The sequence below is a fragment of the Molothrus aeneus genome, chromosome 31 (assembly GCF_037042795.1).
Source record: "Molothrus aeneus isolate 106 chromosome 31, BPBGC_Maene_1.0, whole genome shotgun sequence".
Lineage (NCBI taxonomy): Eukaryota > Metazoa > Chordata > Aves > Passeriformes > Icteridae > Molothrus > Molothrus aeneus.
Genome location: NC_089676.1, coordinates 1298719 through 1318985, shown reverse-complemented (window position 1 = coordinate 1318985; position 20267 = coordinate 1298719). Strand labels below are relative to the sequence as shown.

Sequence of the window (20267 nt, the reverse complement as noted above, 5' to 3'; positions counted from 1 at the left end):
GTCACCACTTGCCCTGAGAATTCCTCCCTGCGCCTGGGGAATCTGCTCCTCCAGCTGCCAACAGCATCCTCCCCCTCAGCACCAAGCACCACCACAGCTGGAGCTGGGCTTGGGGCTCAGCAGACTCCTGGGGGACTCTGCCCCTGGCTCTGGGGGCAGTTTCCCCTGCTGCTCCCTGCAGAGCCAAACACTCTCGGCCAAGCCCCCGCTCCCAAAATAGTGCCAGAATGATCTTGCCCTTTTCTATGCCGCCCCCAGGCAGGGGTAAATGTCAGCCCAGGGCCACCAAAACATCCTAAGGAGGAGGCAAATGGGGGGCGAGGACTTCATGCCAGTTCTGCACGGACCCAGTTCAACATCCTGAGGAAGCACTTGGGGCACCAGCCAGGGTGTCCTGTTGCACAAGGGGAGGGGGCACCTGGAACAATGCAGGACCCCCTGTCACAGACCTGCTGCTGCTTTTTATAACGCCCCAGCTGTCCTCGGGAGCCCAAATAAGGCTGTGACCACCCGGAGCCCCCAGGACACACAATGGGTGCCGAGCACAGACTTTTTGGGAAGGTGGGGAGGCGGGTCAGCCCAAGAAAGGCAAAGGCACTGTGCTGGGCAGAGCTGATAAACAGTCAGTGGGGCACAGGCACCACAGCTGCCCTAGCCACCCCATTGTCTGTGTGCATCCCGCTGCCCACGGCCCACCGAGGATGGAGGCCATCAAGAAGAAGATGCAGATGCTGAAGCTGGACAAGGAGAACGCCCTGGACCGGGCAGAGCAGGCAGAGGCTGAGCAGAAGCAGGCGGAGGAGAGGAGCAAGCAGGTAGGGCAGAGAGCCACAGCCCCCAGCCCAGGGGTGGTGGGGGGTGCCTGTGCTGGGTTATGCTGAGCCCAGACCCAGCAGAGACTCTGCCTGGGGTATGAGAGTGTGTTGTATTGCACTAAATAGTTTATTTAGTTGTAAGTGTGTGACAGCTGCCACTATCCCCCAGCTCAAGGGCATGGGACAGCCCTGGACAGCCCTGGGGTGTGGGAATGGGGCGGACACTGTGGGGCAGAGCTGGCCCCAAGGAAGGGGCAGGAGGGATGCCATGGGGCAGAGCTGAGCCTGGGATGGGGCAGGCAGGGTTCTCTCGGGGTGCAGGGGTTCAGAGTGGTGCCCACCTGTGGTGACACCACTGTCCTTCCAGCTGGAGGATGAGCTGGCTGCCATGCAGAAGAAGCTAAAGGGGACAGAGGATGAACTGGACAAATACTCTGAGGCCCTGAAGGACGCCCAGGAGAAGCTGGAGCTGGCAGAGAAGAAGGCGGCGGACGTATGTATGGGGTGCAGGGTGGAAGCTGAGTGCTGCCTTGCCCCCCTTCCTGGTGGGACCGCAGCCCTCCCCTATGCCCTGGGGACACAGGAAGGTCCCTGTCCAGCTTGGTGTGCTCCCGGAAAAAATCTGTAGGTGCCTTTGAGCAGAGAATGGCCCTGTGAAGGACAAATCCGGAGGGCAGAGCTGGGCAGTGAGTGTGGGATACGGGGTCCACGTGTCCCCGGGAAACTCTGAGTCACGGCTGGGGGTGGTGGAGCCGAGCTCCGGGAAGGAGAAGGAGGAGGGGAGAGCCCTCATGCCCCTGCAGGCGGGGGCTCATGGGCAGCGTGAGCATTGCACAGCCCGGCTATTGTTGTCCGCTGTTTCCAGGAAAACAATGGTGCGAGCGGTGCAGGGTTTCAGCCGGCGGCGGCATCGAGAGGCATGAGGCCCCGCTCGTCACCTGTCAGGACCTGGCTGTCCTTGAGAGGCCGGGATGCCTCAGGGTCCGGTGTCAGAGCCACGCAGCCCAGCTCTGATGCAGAGAAGGCAGGAGCCGCCCTCTCCCACCGTGCTCGTGGGGAAGTGCCTGAGCCCCAGCGCAGCGCCTGGGCTGCTCTCGCTGGGAGCTCCAGAGCCCTGGAGCTTTGCTGCAGGTCCCTGTGGCCAGCCCTGCACTGGAACTGGCTTGTGTCGAGTGGAGCATTGCAGAGCTCTTCCCGCCCTCACACCCTCCTTGCCCCACCTTTGCTCCTTGTTGGCATTTTCCCTGCTGTCACCACATCCCCGCTTGGATCCCTCTCTGTGCACCTGCAGCCCCTTTTTCCTGGCTGCTGCCGCCAGGGTGGCCCATGGGGGTCCCCCAGTTTCCCCTTGGCTCTGGGAAGCGGAGAGATTTTGCACCCTGGAGCATCGAAAGGGCAGAGCTGCCTCCCGGGTGCTTCCAGCCCGACAGAGCCCTTTGGATTCCCACCTGACCCCTGGAAACATGCCGTGCCATACTGTGCCATGCCAGGCAAATGCTCCTGCAGCAAGTACCTGCCTGGCTGCCGAGGGTTTCAGGCAGGCAGCTCGGAGCCCTTCCCTTCTATCCACACACTTGAAGCATTGACAAATAAGGGAATGAGAGCAGTAACAGGGTTCGGTGATGCGTTTACCGAGCTCTTGGGGGGCTCTATGACCCTCATGCCACGGAGGAACACAGCTCCCAGCTCTGATCTTCGCAGCGTTATCCTCCTGACACGGGAGGGTTCTCACCGCGGGATTTCACACATGGAAGTGGAGCGGGAGCCTGGCGGCCACAGCCCTGCCCTGGGTGGGAGGAAGGAGCGGGATGTGCTGCAGGGCTGTGGGCTCCGAGCCCCGCAGACTCCGGAGGCTCCCGGAGCCCGTGGCGGGGCCGTGCCCGAACCAGCCCCGGGGCCCGGGGCAGGTGTGAGGGGGGTTCCGTGGGGCAGGGCCCGTGTGGATCCTCCGGGCCCGGTGAGGCCGTGCCTGCTCCCCGTGACACACGAGGCCACTCCCGGTGCCCCCACGCCCATATCGGGCGGGTCCCGCTGGACCCAGGTGCCCGTGGGGCACACCCCGGTGTTCTCCCTCGGCCCGGTGCCGGTGCCCCCATTCCCGCCGGTGCCGATGTGCGTCCCGCACCCGGTGATGGTGCCCTATTCCCTCCCGGTGCCAATGAGTATCCCGCCGCCCGGTGCCGGTGCTCCATTCCCGCCGGTGCTGATGTGTGTCCCCCGCCCGCTGATGGTGCCCCCGTTCCCGCCGGGTGCCGATGTGTGTCCCCCGCCCGGTGATGGTGTCCCATTCCTGCCCGCTGCCCCCATTCCCGCCGGTGCCGGTACCCCCGCCACGCCCCGGGCGCGGCGGCCGCTCCTCATCTCCCCGGTAACGCGCCCGCGGGGCGGGTCGGAAGTGACGTCACTTCCGTCCGGCCGTTCCGGGCGCGGTCCCGGTGTCTGGGGGTGGCGGGGCTGGAGCGGAGGCACCGAGCATGGCCGGGGCCACCACTATCGAGGCGGTGAAGCGCAAGATCCAGGTGCTGCAGCAGCAGGCGGACGATGCGGAGGAGCGGGCGGAGCGGCTGCAGCGGGAGGTGGAAGCCGAGCGCCGCAACCGCGAGCAGGTACCGCCGGTGCCGCCGCCGCCGCGCGGGGGCAGAGCCGGGCGGGCGGCGCGCCCGGGCCCGGGGGTCGCTCCGAGCCGCGGGGATGCCGGCCCGGGCCGAAGGGTCCGCCGGGAGCGGCGCTCTCGCTCTGTGTCCGTGGCTCCCCCTGGGACCCGCCCGTGGTGCTGAGCAGACACCGGGGCCGGGGGGGCGGCCTGGCGTTGTTTCGCTGTTCCCGGTGTCCCGGGACGGACAGCAGCGGCGGAGGAGCCGGCCGGGGGGAGGAGGGGGAGGCCCCGGCCATCTTGTGCGGCCCCGAGCCCGGAGCTGCGCGGGTAAGATGGAAGGAAGGAGCGGGTTCCCTCGGGATGCGGCCGGCGCAGGAGCCCTCCCGAGCCCCGCATCCCGCCCGGCCCGGCGAGCGGGGCTCTGCGCTACCGGTACCGGCAGGGGAGAGCAGGGTGGGAGCGCCTGAAAGGGAGGAAGGAGCGGCGACAGCAGGATCTGAGCTGGCAGCGCTGTGCTCACCGCCGGAAAGGCCGGGGACAGGGGCGAGGTGACCACGGGCAGGACCTCGAGGTGGCACGGGCAGGACCTCGAGGTGACATGGGCAGGACCTCGAGGTGACCACGGGCAGGACCTCGAGGTGACCACGGGCAGGACCTCGAGGTGACATGGGCAGGACCTCGAGGTGGCCGCCTCACTTGGGTCTGGGACACAGGCAAAGCTGGCAGCGTTTTGGGGACAGGGATGAGGTGACACAGATGAGGTCCTTGCTCGAATCTAAGCGTGACTCTCATTGGATTTGCAGTGATTTTGCTGCATTTGATGTGAAACTGAGTGCCCCCCCGAGTGCCCGAGCCTGTGTCTGTGACAGAACTGTGGCACTGCCAGGGATGGATCAGGCTCTGCTGCCCAGATCCATGGCAGAAGCTCCTGCCACTCCCAGGCCTCAGCTGGCTCTTTCTTTGCAGCCACATAAGGAATTCTCCTTGCAATAGCAGCATTGTCACGGGTACAGGCGTATTTTTCCCAGCTCCCTGAATCTCCTTCAGGGGAGAGAACCAGTGCTCCCAGTATGGTGCCCAGGACTTGCCTGGGTCCTGGGGAGTCCTCTTGACTCTCTTGGGACAGCACTCGTGAGTTCTGAAGGCCTGGATGAGCTTTTCCTTTGTTTTGCTGGGCTCCAGGTGCTCCCTGGTTCAGGGCTGCCTTTGTGAAGGAAGCATGGAATAACAGAAATGTGCCCCTTGTACCAGGGGGGTCTGAAAGAGTCACCTGCAAGTGTCACCCCATGCTCTGGGGAAGCCTGACAGTTTCATCTGTATCTAGAGAGAAGCAGCAGAAAAGGAGGTATAAGGACCCTGCTGCAGCAGGGGAGAGGCACTTCCTCAAAATGCAGGGTGGTTTTTGGTTGGTTTTTGGGTTGAACGCTGCTTGCAGGAAGTCAGGGCTGAGTGATGCAGTTCAAAGGGTCAAGAAGTGGAGGCCCACTGCACTGGGAGAAGGAAGGAAGGAGCTCCTCAGCAGCTGGTAGCCCCTTTAATAGGGCAAAGATGCAGTCAGGCATCAAGTCCCCTTCTGGTTCTGTTTAAGGTATTGCTGTGCTCCTCTCCAAGCACATCACTTCCCCTTTCAGCAGGGTGGGTGTTGGCTCTGGGCACCAAAGGGGTGTGGGTTTCTCCAGAGCTGGGTGTACCTGCACGGGAGCTCCTCTGTGCCCTCCCAGCCTGGCCTTGGAACCTGCCAGGGGAGCCTCGGTGGGGGGAAGAGCTCAGACAGCCCCTCTGGGAGCTGGATGCAGCCAGTGTGGGACCCCACTGTAACACTGCTGCCTTTCATCACTCTGCTCCTCCCTGCTCGGCGTGGTGTGGCTGGGAGGGTGCTTTGTTATGTGCAGCTGGGGTATTTTGTGCCTGTGCCTGGGTTTCTGCAAATCACAGTGCTGGCCTGGAATGGCTGCACTCCTGCCTGCTTGCCTGCCTTTGTAATCCTGTTGGGGAGCAGGATCCTGGACTCCCCAGGGGGCTCCAGTGGGATGTCAGAGTTCCTAAAGCATCTGGGCTCCCCTGGGCTTTGGCTGGAGTGGATGTGGCTGTAAGCAGGGGCCTCACGGCCAATCAGGTCATGCCCCCAGGGTCCCAAAAAAGATTGCAGCGAGTCTGTAGTTGACTGTTTAGTCTGGGTCTGATCCAGAAGAGGAGTGCCGCTGAAGGGATTTTCATCCTTGGCCTTGAGGTGCTTTGTTTTCAGCAGCACTGAAGGGCAGTTCCTGTCCTCTGTATCTGCCCTGGCTGTGTTCTGACTCGAGGCTGGAGCAAGCCACAGGGTGATGGCAGTGCTGTATTACCAGTGGCTCTGCCACAGGAGTGATGAACTCTGAGCATGGTCTGTGCTCCCCACCATAGCCCAGCACTTTGGGGGCTGGCTTGTACCTTGTGGCCTCTTTGGAGGCTGACTAGGACATGGATTGCAGTGCTTGGGGTGGGGGGTGGGATGGCCTCTGATCTGTGCCAGTTCCTTAAAGCCCCAGTCACATTTCTGGCAAATGTCTGCAGGCTGTCAGCAGTTTCACCAGCTCCCAGTGTGTATGACTGAACCAAGGCAGCTATTGCTGGGGAGCAGCCTCCTTCACCTGTCTCAAGACTGGAGAAGGCTTTTGCTCCTTCTCTGGATTTGCTGGGAGGAAGGAAGCCTCAAGCACTTCAGGCTCTCTGTGGGGCTGTGGGCTCTGCAGCAACAAGCCCTGGGGCTGGGCAGCACCTTGTGAGCAGCCCAGCTTGCCAGCAGCACCCAGCACAGCCTGGCACATCGCTGGACATGTTAATCCTTCTCACCTTGCTGGTGAGAGGGTTTGCCTCAAGCAATGCTCATGTCCAGATCACAGCAGTAAACTGACTCTCTGCTAAGTGGCAGCTGTCAGCACGCTCTGGTGTGGTGGATAAACAGGACTGTGATGAATGGCCTGGCAGGATCCTGGCAGCTGCAGAGGCAGCCCTGGGTGTGTAAATCATCTCCTTCGTGTTTATGGCCTAAACTCAGAGCAGTGCAGGCTGGCAGTGAGAAGCCTGCAGAGCTAAGTGTGCTGCTTGCCTCTGGGAGAGTGGCTGAAGCATCCTGGGTTTGCTTTGTGTTCCTGTGTGCTGCTGCTGACCCCGTGGCAGATCTCAGCTGCCAAGCCTGCCCAGGCTGAGTGCCCTCCTCTGCTCCCTGCAGGCTGAGGCAGAGGTGGCATCTTTGAATCGCCGGATCCAGCTGGTAGAGGAGGAGTTGGACCGAGCTCAGGAGCGCCTTGCCACAGCTCTGCAGAAGCTGGAAGAGGCAGAGAAGGCAGCAGATGAGAGTGAAAGGTGAGCAAGGACTCCTGCTTGCACTCTGTCAGACACTGAGGGTCTGGTGCCATCAACTTTTTGGGGGAAGAGATCCAACACCAAGGCTTGAGGGAGTCAGTGCCTGCTTAGAGCAGCTAAACCAATGCTGATGAACCTGAGGCTGCTGATGGCCTTGATTGTCCTGGAACCTGAGGCAAGGGAGTGAGGAAGTGCCATGTGCCACCATGCATCCCCTCCTGCAAAGGAGGAGAAATACATGGGTTCAGGGACACCACTGCCTTGCAAAGGTGGCTGTGGGTGGGGCAGCCTCTCTGCCAGCATGCTCCCTAACTGGCAGATGTCCCCTGACCTGGCCTGTGATTCAGAGGGGAGTGGTCCACTTCCAGCTGTCTGATGTGCTTCCTCCTGCACACACCGTGAGCAGCCTGACCCAGCTGCTGGCCTGCCATAGAGAGACTTGGCTCTTCCTTCATTCCAGATGGGGAAGTGCTTGACTTGGCTGTGAGTCCCTAAGAAAGCTGGGCTTGTTCTCAGCAGCACTGCACTGCCCTTGGCCTGGGAACCCAGTGATCTGCTGGGGGAATGTTCCACAGAACAGTTAATTCCAATTCCAATACAGCAATTGAGGTTGCTGTATTCACATCAGCCCAGAGGCCTCTGCCTTCTGCATTCAGAGGAATCATGGTTTATTGAGAAGCACTGTGCTTCCTGGGACTGCTGCTAATGCTCTGCAACTCATTGCACTGCTGGCTTGTCCAAGATTGTTTCCCACATCTCCCCTCCTTGTGCTTGCTTTTGGGCAGAGGCATGAAAGTCATTGAAAACAGAGCTCTGAAGGATGAGGAGAAGATGGAACTGCAGGAGATCCAGCTCAAGGAAGCCAAGCACATTGCAGAGGAGGCAGACAGGAAGTATGAGGAGGTGAGACCTTGAATCCTCTTCCTGCTGACAGCAAGTCTGGCTCTCAGCAGAGCCACATCAGTGCTCTGCCTGGCCAAAAGCTTCCCACAGCTCCAGTGGCTCCTGCAGGCATTCCTCCCTTCAATGCTCTGCAGAGCCTACAAGCTCAAAACTCTCCTCCTTCCTCTTGACTCTGCTTGTCCTTTCCAGGTTGCTCGGAAACTGGTGATCATTGAAGGGGATCTGGAGCGCACTGAGGAGAGAGCTGAGCTCGCAGAGTCGTGAGTAGTTCTGCTTGCATGCACCTGCCAGGTCTGCCTCTGCATGGGCACTAACACTGCATTGCCAACCTTGTTACACAAGGCCTGAAGCACAGGGTGGGTTTGGATCTGCAAAGAAAAGCAGTGAAAGCACTTCCCTCCTTGAAACAGGATTAGTTCCACCTAGGACATGGAGTTGGTGATGTGATTTGCCTTGGGTGGAGACACTCTGGCCCTTTGCATGGACTCACTCCCTAGTCATGGAGGCTGCAGAGCCTTCCTCAGCTCAGCATTCACAGCACTGCTTTGTGTGTGCAGTCACAAGATGGTTCACAGTGCTTGTACTGAAGTGGCAGAGGCCTCCTGGGCCAGGGACTGAGGCGCCCTACGGGGTGGCCGAGGCTGCTCTCTGGGCCTCTCCAAGTATTTGCAGTAACCACTACAGGCTTCTGCACTGCTGAGCAGAAATCTGGGCTTCCTCTGCTCAGAGCAGAGACACAAATCCTGGTGTTTGGGCTCCTTTCATGTGTCCAGGTGCTTTAGCTGATCCTTGAGGAGCTGGTCAGGGCCTTTCTGTGCTCTGGGCCTTGTCTAACACAGTTGGTGTGTATGCAGCAGCAGCAGCAGCACTGTGCTTCCCGCCCAGATGTGCATGTTGTGACCATGACTTTTTTGTGTTTCCCTTCCCCACCCTTTTTTGCTCTGTGGTGGTGTGGTTCTGGTGCTCCTTTTGACCTTGCCCCCACCTGGCTTGTGCCCCTGTGTGACCGTCACTAACAGTCATTGCCGGGAGCTGCAGGAGCAGATCAGAGTGATGGACCAGAACTTGAAGTGTCTGTCTGTTGCCGAAGAAAAGGTACTAACCTTTCCCTTCTTGAACCATTAAACCAAAACTCATGTGGTCTCCTCACTATGCTCCTCCCCTCAGCTTAACTGCGTCTCTCTCTTGCTCTCTCCTGGAACATTCTGTCTTCTCTGCCCATAAATGTCCCTTTTTGAGTGGTGGTGGTGGTGGCTGTCCTTCTGTCCATCAGAACAGCTTCCCTCCATACAGCACACTAAAAGTGAAGCTTCTCCTTGGAGACTGCAAGTCTGGCAGAAACCTGTGTCCACATCTCGCTGCTCAGCCCTGTGCCCCGTGCATGTGCTGGCAGAACATCTCAAACATGAGCTCAGAGGCCAAAAGGGAACTTGCTTTCTGCACAGGTGCCTCAAAGCAGGGTCCTATCTAGTCTGATCTCAGACAGTCTCCTAAAGAACTTCCTGATCTTCCCTGCACGTGGATTCACTTCTTGTCTCCTGTCTTTCCCTCCCACTTCTTCTTTTCCTTTTTTTTTCCCCTTTCCTTACAAAACCCCACAGTAAATGTTCCGAGCTGGAGGAGGAGCTGAAGAATGTCACCAACAATCTCAAGTCTCTTGAGGCTCAGGCTGAGAAGGTAGGGCTGCCTGTCCCAGGGCCAGAAACATTGCTGTTGTGCTAGGAGGGTAAACAGCAGAGCACCCACTGAGGTGGAAATGATTCAACTGCAGTCTTAAGCAAGCCAGGAGCACTGTGCTTGCTCTGCTGGGAGGGCTGAGGTATTTCATTGGAGGGTTTGGAAGCTGGGGTGGGGGAAGCCTGGCTGCCCTTCCCTGCCTTGGGGCAGACTCAATCAGCCAGGATGTTTAAGCTGCTAAAATGTTAAGATGAGAATTTTTCTGCATCCAAGTTTGTGTTCCATGCGTGATGTGAGACTTGCCACCTGCCCCAGTCCTGTTGGATTTGGGTGAGGATGTGAACCGCTCCCAGGTGGAAAGTTTCTGCTGTCATGTGTGCTGCAGTGAGGAGTTTATGCTGCCCTCTGTAGTTGTGGGCTCTCTGGAGAGGGAGGTATCTGGGGCTGCTGACTGCTGACTCCTTTTCCACAGTACTCCCAAAAAGAGGATAAATATGAAGAAGAGATCAAGATTCTGACTGATAAACTCAAAGAGGTGAGTGACCATGTCAGGATGGCCCAGCTGGGTGAGCTGGCCTCAGCTTGACTGGGAAGAGGTGTGAAGTCCCTGTCCTTGGACTGGTGCCCTTTCCTGTTGCCCTCACTGGTTTATTTCTGTCTGGCAGGCAGAGACCCGCGCTGAGTTTGCTGAACGCTCTGTAGCCAAGCTGGAGAAGACCATTGATGATCTGGAAGGTACATTCTGGGGATAGGAAACCAAGCAATGGGTGTTGAGTGAGAAGCTGAGCAGGGCTGTGTCTCAGGTAGCTGGAGAGCAGACAGGCTGCTGTGCTCCTCATTGCTTGGAGCATTGTCCCACTTGGCCTCCATGGTGAGGCTTGGCAAGAGTCCTGCCCTGTGCCTCTGCTCTGAAAACAGTTCCCCTGTGCTGCAGCAGGTCTCAAGCTCTTGATCCAAACACCTGGCCTTATCTAGATAGCTTCTGTATTTTGGTAGTGATGTCCTAAGGAATGTAACTAGATCCCTGTGGCCCCAGCTTAATCCATTTCTTTTAAGGAGTGGCATAGGAAAGAAACACCTGCACTTGTAAGAATTGGTCACAATAACATACTTGTGTTATGCACAGAACATCATGCACGTGCTGGCTGCTGCAAATGGGGTCTTGCAGGTCAACCCCAGGAGTCAGTGAGTCTGAAACAGCCCCCATGAAGACTCAGACTGCCCAGTGTGAGTCCTGAACCAAGGTTAAATCCCCAGCAGTTCAGCCCACAGGGTAATCAGCCTGTGCCAATGGGGGGGTTCCTTTCCTCCTCCCATTCCTTCACACAGTCCTCCAGGAGGACTCCTGAGGCCAGCCATTGCAGAACCTTGCCCCAAGCCACAGAAGGAGAAGGGTTCAGCTGCCTCCCTTAAATCTGGGACCGTGGCCAGATTCTTTTGTGGATTGCTGTGGCTGGAGTGGTGGTGCTGGGAAACCAAAACCCTTACAGGTCTCCTACCTTGACCACAGGTGTGCCTTTGTGGTCTTCCAGTGCCAGCTCTTGGAGATACAAAGCATTATCCTACTGTCTGGAGTCACTCTGGAGGTTTATTATCTAGAAATAGCAATGGTGTCAGCTGAGCTGTTCCAGAACTGCAGCCAAGCAGCAATCTGAGCCACCTCATGGTCCAGGACAAGCTTTTATTTGGAACTGCAAAAAGTCCTCCAAATCCCTGCATGCTCCCCTTGAAACCTGTTGATTGAGAGTTGGCTCTGGTCTACAGCCTTGCTGCTGAGGTGACCTAGTTCATGACAAATGACAAAGTTCCCCAGGCTCTGTGAGGCTGTTAACAGCATGCCCAGCTGTACTACAGCCCAGCTGCCAGAGCTGGAGCTGTCTGTGCCAGCTCTGCAGGGCTCAGGGATGTGTCAGCACAGTTCCAGGCCCACCCCTCCCTGGAGGCAGAGAGCTGCCTGTCTACTCCATTATCTGATGGAGAACACTGGTGTGGCCAGTCTGCTCCCCCACCTCACTGCATCCTGCAGGATTGGAATTTCCTCTGATGCCCAGCTCTATTGCATGACTGACTTCTCCCAAGCCAGTCTTTGCATTGAGACACAGGTGAGAACAAAGCACCTCAATTATCAGTGCTCTCCTTAGGTGTAACAAGCTTCTCCCTAAGTGGATGGAGTTGCCTTTCCCTGCTGCTCCTCCTGACACTGGTTCCTGCTGACCTAGCTGGACAGCTTGTTTTTACAAGGTGATGTGGTTTGAGTGCTTGGCTCTGCTGCCCTCGGAGCTGGATTGTAATCCTGGAAGGCACTTGTGGGTCACTTGGGTCCTCAGGCTGCTGGAACCCTCCTGTTCATTGTTGGGGATGAGCACAGAGTCGTGATGGCTCCACATCTAACTTCATTTGCTTCTGTTCGTGTACGCCATCGTACTTTTCCCGACCCGGAGTGTTGGAAGAACTCTTTGCCTTCCCTCATTGTTTTCCTTTTGTTCTCCTCCTAAACCTCTTCTAGATGAGCTCTATGCCCAGAAACTGAAGTACAAAGCAATTAGTGAGGAGCTGGACCACGCCCTGAATGACATGACTTCCATGTAAATATGAGCTGGCTGGCGTTCGCCTCTCGCTTCAGCAGCCTGGACCGCCAGTGCTTGCTTGGTTTGCTGTGGTTTCTGTAGTTGGAGAATTGTCCAGGTTACTTCTACAGATCTGCCCAAGGAGCCCCAGCATGCCATCCTCTAACTCTAGGTCCTGGTGGTCTGCATGTGTAACCAAGTGCTGTGCTGGCCTGAAAGGGTTCTGACTTAAATTTGAGTGCAATTCCCATTCCCACTGGGAAAGGCTTTCTCAGGAAATGTGGCTTTGTCATCTGCTGGAGCCACTGGGCCATGGTCTCAGGATTCCTTCTGGAAGAGGCTGTGGATAGTGCTCAGGTGGATTCCTTAGGAATTGCCACAATAGGCTTGAGATGGGCCAGATCATGAACTGATCTGTGGAAGTAGCTGAACTTGTGTGTTTCTGCAACTTTGCTCCTTAGCTTTGTTCAGATCTGCAGTGGGTGCTGCTAACAACTGCTCCTTTTGGTCCTTGCACTAACCTAGGAAAGGCCAGGTCCTCACCCCACAGAGAAGAGCCTTAACACGAGTGTCCCAACGTTCCCCAAGCAGAGTTTGCTGTGCACAAACACTGAGGCTTTTCTTAAAATTAGTGTCTCCTTCTGTCTCACACAGATAAGTCTTGTGGTTCCAAACTCCACTTTGGATTTGTCTCTCTGCTTGGTGGCTTGTTCTGCATCTGCACCCGGCATTCACGCTCTCTTCATCTCACTCTGAATTCCAGTACCTCTTTCCAGTTACTGTGCACAGGGCATCCCTGGGAATGGGTGCTGTAAAGACACAGAAGCAGCAGCCCCCCAGTTCTGCTGCACTTGCTCCCAAACAAAGCTTCCTCTGTGTGACCTGATGTGCCAGACACAGCCTGCTCTGAGGGGCTGCCCTTTCTGTGTTGGGGGAGCGGGGAGGATGTTGTTCTCATCTGCATATCTTGTGTGGAGCCATAAAGCTCTTTTTGTATTTCTCTTGCCTCTTGCTCGAGCATGATGTCACCTTTTTTTAAGGAAAACAGTTCCTGTATAAATGGCTGTTGCTTTGGAGAAATGGGTTTCTAGTGACCACTTGCTGCTTTAGAGTAACTGTCTCAGCATTGCCTTCCAACTGGAGTCACTCTCAGTGGAGCACAGACCTCACTTGCACGCTGGATTTTTCTTTGAGGTGTGTCACTGGCTCCCAGATGTGATGGCAGCTTTGCAGGCAGGGCCTGTGGGGTCAAACTGGAGGCTGGGGGTTGCAGCAGGAGGCCCTGGAGCTGTGCCTGACTGAAGACACTCCTCATTCCTGCCTGCTTTGGAGTGCTCACCAGCACTGGTTGCCAAGCACTGGCTTGCAGTGGGAGGTCACACACCTGATAGCTGTTAGCCAGGGTATGGAAGCCAATAAATCCTGTGTGAGCTCTGGCTGGTTTCCACTGGGGAAGAACTGGTTGGGCGTGAGGTGCTGCCTGTGCCAAGGGGAAGGATGTGTGGCCTCTTGCTTCAGGAATGAGAAGGCACTGCAGCAGGGCTGTGAGCATCTGAGCCAGGGAATCTTTTGCAGAGCCCTTCCCTCCCCATGCAGGGGCTGGGGGCTGCAGGATCCTTCTAGAAATGTGGCATGGAGCTTCCCACTGAGCACTGGCACTGGGCTGTGAGTGCCTGGCATGTGTCACTGCTGGAGCTGTTGCTGGTTGATGTGGTATGATAAACACTGGTCACCCTCAGCACAGTATGTGCTGCCTCATGGTGGTTGGTCAAATTCTTTTTCCTTTCTGGATCTGTTCATCTGCCCCAGTGCCCGAAGAGCCCTCCGTGAGCAGAGTTCTGATGCCATGGCACACTTCCCGTGGCTGTCTCAGGTTTGTGCCCTTCTGCTCTCCACGTGACAGCACTGGCAGTCAGGATACTCTAGGCACACTCATCTGCCCCAGCCTGTCCCACTCTGCCTTTGGTGGCAGGTGGGGAAGGGAGGGAGCATTCAAGGGATCTCAAAGTGTGGGCTGACTCTCCTGGGATGTAGGGCTGTGCCCCATAAGCACAAAGCAGTGTCCTAGTTTGAAAAGTGAGTGAGTTTTTTGGGATGCTGTGGTCAAGCAGGAACACAGAACTCTTCAGTAACCCCACTGCAGCTGAGTTGAGGATCTGGATCCTGTGGGAGGGCAGGGCTTCTGTAAATGTGAAGGTTTCCAGTCCAGTGTTCCACTGTCAGCTCTCAAGACAATAGGGACACCATCATTTTCTGCCAGTATTTCAAGGGAGGGTGTCAGAGGAGGGACCAGGTTCTGCTCAGTGGTGCCCAGCAGTAGGACAGGCAAACATGGAAATTGATGCCCAGGAAGTCCCACCTGAACACAAGGAAGGATTTCTTTCCTGTGTTGGTAACTGAGCACTGAGCAGATTGCCCAGATACCATGTGAAGTCTCCCTCACTCGAGATATTCCAGAATGATCTGGACACCATCCTGTGCCAGGTGCTCTGGGCTGACCCTGCTTGAGCAGGGAGGTTGGACCTGAACCACAGTGGTCCCTTTGAACCTCACCCCTTCTGTGATTGTCAGTGGTGGGAGGTGGCAGCCTCACACCTCACACAAGGAGGTCTGGTTGCACCCTGCCTCTTGCTGTGGGGAGCTGGTGGCTCTGCCCTGCTCAGTGGTGTTCCCAGGAATGTTATCTAAGGCTGGGCTGTGGCAGGCCCTTTCCCCACTCATCCAGAAGGAATCCACTCTGGGTGGTGGATGGGGATGTGGGTGGGTGATGCAATGGTTACCCTGGGAGGTTTTGGAGGCATCTGGTCTGACTGGATTGCTGGGCCTGTGCAGGCTGGTTCCAGGGAGCTGTGCTGTGCTGTGGGAGTGCTGCAAACTCAGGTGAACTGACCAGGAGGGCCAGCTCCTGGGGCTCCCCACGTCCTGGGGCTCCCTGAGTGCCAGGGATAGCTGGTGAGGCTGCCCTGGGGGTGGGCAGAGAAAGGAGCAGGCCAAACATGGCGTGGCTGCTGCAGACCTGGACAGGTGTTCCATGTGGAGAAGCTGTTCCTGAAGTGTGGGAAGTTCAGTCATGCTGAACCCTCCAGTCTGCTGCCTTGTGTGGGTGAATCATCAGCTCCCTGTGCACAAGCAGGAATGTTTGCTTGGGAGCTGCAGCTGTTGCACCAAGTTCTGCTGAGCACAGTTCACTCTCATCCTCTGCCACTGGGGAGGCCCAGGACCAGCCTGGATCTCTCAGGTCTGGGGACAGACATTGGGGCTGCTCAGAGCACCGTGGAGCCAGAGTTCCTTACAACAGCAATAGCAGCTGTTGTGCAAGGCATGGGCCAGGATGCCACGCACCCACAACTTCCCTCAACTTCCCCATTGTGGTAGGTCAAAAATCAAGTTCTCTGCCTGTGCCTTGGTCCCTTGGTAGCTTTAAAGAAGGGCCAATCAATCAGCATTACTGCCCTCTCCTGCAGAGTGAGGTGCAGTTAGAGGGTCCTGAGGGCTGAGAGAAGCTGAGAGTGAAGCTGAAGTTGAGCTTTCCCCTCTGTGTGCTGGTGTTACACTGGAGGGACTGAGCTGAGACTCTGGGGAGGGTGATGTGCTTTGACTCCTCCATGTAAACCACTCCACTTTCTGGAATTTTACCCAGCTAGGTCTTGTTCAATTGCAAAATATTCTGAGATTGAAAGCAATGAGGACAGGTCCCCTTCAGGGGGTGCCTGTCACTCTTGCAGTGAGAATGACACAGGAACAGGCAGGAGGCAGGATTGTAGAAAGAGCAAAGAAGGTTTTATTCAAGAGAACCACGTGATTTAAATAGAGTGATATGATAGATTCTATTTGATTGGCTAACTAACAAAAACATCTTCCTCACACACTGTCTTTGAGAAGAACAGAAAGACGAAAAAACACCACCTGCAGATTGTTTATACTTTAAAAGTTATCACATCCTTATAACTCCCTAAAAATTCTCACAAGCCACTGTGAGAAACAGTGTTTGTTTCTCTCTGTCTGTCCCATGGCATCCACAGGTGCCTGAGAGTCTTAGGGGCCTCATGGCACAAAGATTAGAGGGGAAGCCAAGGCCAAGGCTGTGCTCTGGGCTCACTCCTCCAGCAGAGGCATCACACTGTGTGTCACTGCAGGTGGTGCTGGTCACTTCTGCCAGGCTGGAAGATGATGTGTAAGGGGTTTTTTTTCCTGCCTGGAATTCCCCAAAGTGCAGGAATTGGAGCTGTCAGGCTGGGAGGACTCTGCCCATGCAAATGAGCAGGAGAGATGCTGAATGTGTTCTCTGTAGTGGCTGGACATTGCCACCCAGCCCTGAGAAGTGACAGATCTGGAAAGGGACCAAGCTTGCTCGATGAGCATGAGTGTGGCTGCTGGACCTCTGTGGGGCTCTAAGGACAGGGACTGCAGAGGCCACAGCTGCAAAGGCAGTGGCAGCTTGTGCCCTGCTCATGGAGCTGTTCTGGGGCAGATGTAAAAGAGGACCCTGTGCTCCAGAAGTCCCTCTGTCCTGTACCTGAAGCAGCTGCTGCCTCCAGTCCTAACTGGGCTGTTAGTGTGGCACCAGGCATGTTCTCAGAGGAGGGTTCTCCAGGCCAGGGATGAGATGTTTCCATTCTCAGTTCTTCTGGTGTGCCTGTCCTGCTGTTCAAACCCTGTCATTCCCGCTGCAGTGTGGTGTGGCTCCCTCTGGAAGCTGTTTCTGGTACAGCTGTGGCAGGACTCGTTTCTGCAGCGTGCTCCACAGGCTTAAAGCACATCCCAGATCTCTGTCCTTGCTGGGGTCCAGCCCAGCCCTGCCTGCAGGCTCCTCTTCTGGGTGTCTCTTCTTCCTTTCTTTGCCTTTGCACATCTTGGGCAGCACTTTCACTTCTGCCCACACTTGGCTTCCTCTGTCATCTTCCTGGGCTGAAGCACAAGTTAGACAAACTTTTGGGAATAGCTGTCTGTCCTCAGAAGCACACACTGTGGAGACAGCTTGTTTGATGTGCTCATCTTGGTGCTCTACTAACCTTTCCCTTTCTCTCTTTTTCTCTTTCCCTCTTGTTTCCCTTATCCTGTCGCTGCTGCAGAGCGCCTGTACAGCCAGCTTGAGAAAAACCGCCTGCTCTCTAACGAGCTGAAGTTAATGCTGCATGATCTGTGTGACTGAGAAGGGGCCCACTAATCCCATTAACAGCTTATTGCCACCACCACTGCTGTGGACCACACTGAAATCTGATCATTAACACTGGCAGACTTGCCAATTTTGTGCAATTGCTGCTTTTTAATGAGGCACTTGGATTTATCCTGTCATTTATTTAAGCTTTTTTTTTAATATATAAAGGTAACTTCTATTCTTGGTGAAGTCACCCCCAGACTTGGCTGGGTTTTGACCAGTCTTGTTGGCTTGTCCAGGGGGTCCTGCCTGGCTCCTCCATGGAACCAGAATTGCTGCACCTCCCAAATGAGGGGTGGGCTGAAGTTAGACTTATGTCTGCTTGAAGCTGCCTGTCAAGTGCTACAACTTAATTTACTATTAGCTGAATGACTGTAGGATTTCCTGGTGCATGGAATGATGGCTTCTACCAATAAAGGACTGACCCTGTGGTCTGTGAGACACTGCACACCTGTAGTACGTTCCTATTTAGGGGAGCCCTAACTGAGAAGGTTTGGGGGCAGCAGTAATTTCCCAGGCCTGACCCCAGTGCAGCTGGAATGGGTTGGGAAAGCTCACAGACATCTTGACAGCAAGTGCCAAAATGCACAGCCTGGAGCTGTGTCCTGGGTGCCTGCAGGGAGTATTGAAATGCTGCTGCTGTTGCTCATGCTCGAGGAAGGCTGTTCTCTCTCTGTGCAGTTTCTGGCCCTGGGGAGGTTGGGAGTGGCTTTGGCAATCTGCCTGTACCTAAAGGACATTTTTCCACAGCCTGTCTGTCCCGTGTCCCAGCGTGTGGATGTCTCCAGTGATATGGGTGGGCTCACCTTTGGAGTGAAGCCTACTTAGAGCACTAGCTGCTGATCTGCTCTCCTCCTGGCTTAAGGAACATGTGAGAATCGACTGCACAGCTGCCTGCAGTGTTGGGCAGGCTGCAGCTCCCTCACTCCTCACTCTGCCTGTCACTGCCCCAGCTCCTGCTGCCCTTGGGGCTGGTGGTCTGCTCCCTGCTGCTGCCCTGTACTGAGGGGAAGGGGGGCACAACCAGCTGGAGTTCCAGGGGTGTTTTGCTCTTGGGTGCCTTGCTGGGCCACTGTGTGTGTCAGCTGTGGAGGTGTGGAAGCCCTGGGAAGAGCTGGCTGCACTCAGAGACGCCTGCATGTGAAACACTGACCAGAACTCTGGCTAAAGGTGCACCGTGGCCATTCTGGGAGCACCAGCAGTGTGAGAGGCGAGGGCTACACATGAGCCAGGTAACCTCAAAGCTTCCAGCTGCACCCAGCCAGGCTTCCAGCTGCACTCCAGCCCCAGGATCGCTGCAGCTGCGTGGGGAAGGGGCTGGCACAAGCTTTCTTTGGCAAAGGACTCTCCCTTGTCTGATGCTGATTTGTAACTCTGGACTCTTGTTCTTGGCAGATAAACTGAAATCCACCAAAGAGGAGCATCTCTGCACGCAAAGAATGCTGGACCAGACCCTGCTAGACCTGAATGAGATGTAAAGGATCCCTGCCACTGCCTCTGCCATGCGATGCCAGCCCAGCTGCTGCTGCCCTCTAACCCTGGGACCAGAGTTTACTTTCTGTTGCCAACTTGACCAAACACAAATCTCCTTAGTTCCAGGGTTAAAGGCCACCAGGTTGGGCAGAGCTTCAAACAGCATCATTAAGGGAAGTAAACAATGCAATAATGTTTGGAGAGCATGTTTGAGATGTACACATTTTGTAACTACCTTTTTTTGTAGCGACCATTATAAACATTCCAAATAACGTGTGAGGCTGGTGAGCTACACTTCAGAGCTCTTGGCTTTAGAATTTGGTATTAACCTTCTGTTAATTGGCTCTGGGCCACCCTGCTTTGGCAGGGCAGGAAACAGATATGATGGTTCTGGCTGTGAGTCAGAGTAGCCAGGCTAGGGTGACAGCCTGTTGAGAGAACTTCCTTTTCCAGGAGCTGTTTGCCAAAAGCACAGTTCAGTTTTTCAGCTTTAAGGTAGCTCTGTGTTGGGAAGGAACAACTTGGGTGAAAGGTGTCCTTTTTTGGGGGTTGTTGTTTTTTTCTTAAGCCAAGCCAGTCATCTGAACAATTGAACCAATTGAACTTCACAGGGATCGTGTCCCTTTCCCTCCACACCTGAAGGGCTTAGAGAAGCCACTGTCCCTGTAACCCATTGCTACCCTGGAGCTGACTTTGCCTTCACTAAGTGCTGATGCACCAAGCTTCACTGCTCATCACTGGGTTACACTTAACAACTTAAGAAAAACAGCCTTGTGTCCTTGGAGAAGTGTTTTTGCCTACCTGGAGGGAGGGAGCCAAGCCTTCCCTCCTGCCCAGGACTGCTCTTAATTGTCTTAATTGATTCCAAGCCATCTCTCTGTGCATTGCTGATGTGTTGTGTTGTGAGGTGTGAGTGTGGCACTGCCACACTCGCAGTAACTTGTGGTTGGAGCATGCTGCCTGGTTGTAGCAGTTTTTGGGGCCAATCTGGAGACAAAAAACATATCCAGTGTTTTGATACTAAATTGAAAAATTGTGTTACTGTCTTTTGAAATAAAAACTGATCCCTCCACATGGCTGCTGGCTGCAGAGCTTTACTGTGTGGGCTTGTGGGGGATGAGGGTGGGGATGAAGACTGATGTAGGTGCCCATCCCTGTGACCGTGTTCACAGGGGTCTGAGGATGAGGTAAGAGAGGAGGAGGATCTGACTCCATGTTTCAGAAGGCTTGATTTATTATTTTATGATATATATATTATATTTAAACTATACTAAAATAATAGAAGAAAGGATTTCATCAGAAGGCTGGCTAAGAATAGAAAAAGAAAGAATGATAACAAAAGTTTGTGTGTCGGACAGAGAGTCCGAGCCAGCTGGGCTGTGATTGGCCATTAATTAAAAACAACCACATGAGCCCAATCCCAGATGCACCTGTTGCATTCCACAGCAGCAGATAACCATTGTTTGCATTTTGTTCCTGAGGCCTCTCAGCTTCTCAGGAGGAACAATCCTAAGGAAAGGCTTTTCCATAAAATATGTTTGCGACACATCCCTTGGGGCTGGGAGCAGGCACAGGGTAAGGAGCACTTCCCATGGCAGGGGTGCAAAAGCAGGACTGTGCTGATGAGTTCCTCAGCCAGTTTGGAGCCCACTGAGTTGGGTGGAAGTGTTAATCTGCAAAGCCTGGCTCCAGTAGTGTGACAGTCAACAAAGCCAAGTGCCAGGGACTGTCTTTGG

At 55.4% G+C, this 20267-nt stretch overlaps 1 protein-coding gene across 10 annotated transcripts; it reads left to right on the top strand.

Annotated features, from left to right (window-relative positions):
• Nucleotides 1–686: 686 nt before the first annotated feature.
• On the top strand, nucleotides 687–19607 carry TPM3 (tropomyosin 3). Of its 10 annotated transcripts, XM_066568304.1 has the most exons (11): nucleotides 687–815; nucleotides 1183–1308; nucleotides 6620–6753; nucleotides 7539–7656; nucleotides 7846–7916; nucleotides 9258–9333; nucleotides 9806–9868; nucleotides 9999–10068; nucleotides 11840–11918; nucleotides 13710–13773; nucleotides 17809–18447. In XM_066568304.1, exons 1-11 carry the CDS (start codon nucleotides 702–704, stop codon nucleotides 17884–17886), a joined length of 993 nt encoding a protein of 330 aa, XP_066424401.1. In that variant the 5' UTR covers nucleotides 687–701; the 3' UTR covers nucleotides 17887–18447. The 10 variants fall into 10 exon arrangements, with proteins under 10 accessions (XP_066424401.1, XP_066424404.1, XP_066424403.1 ...); XM_066568307.1 differs by lacking the exons at nucleotides 13710–13773; nucleotides 17809–18447 and adding an exon at nucleotides 16973–17506 and having other exon boundaries at nucleotides 702–815; XM_066568306.1 differs by lacking the exons at nucleotides 11840–11918; nucleotides 13710–13773; nucleotides 17809–18447 and adding an exon at nucleotides 18454–19607 and having other exon boundaries at nucleotides 702–815.
• Nucleotides 19608–20267: the final 660 nt, after the last annotated feature.

Excerpts from the sequence above, each read along its gene's own strand:
- TPM3 (XM_066568304.1), top strand. The coding sequence starts at position 702 with ATGGAGGCCATCAAGAAGAAGATGCAGATGCTGAAGCTGGACAAGGAG. Across the intron at positions 1,309-6,619 it reads CAGAGAAGAAGGCGGCGGAC|GCTGAGGCAGAGGTGGCATC; the intron begins GTATGTATGGGG and ends TGCTCCCTGCAG. Across the intron at positions 7,657-7,845 it reads CAGACAGGAAGTATGAGGAG|GTTGCTCGGAAACTGGTGAT; the intron begins GTGAGACCTTGA and ends TGTCCTTTCCAG.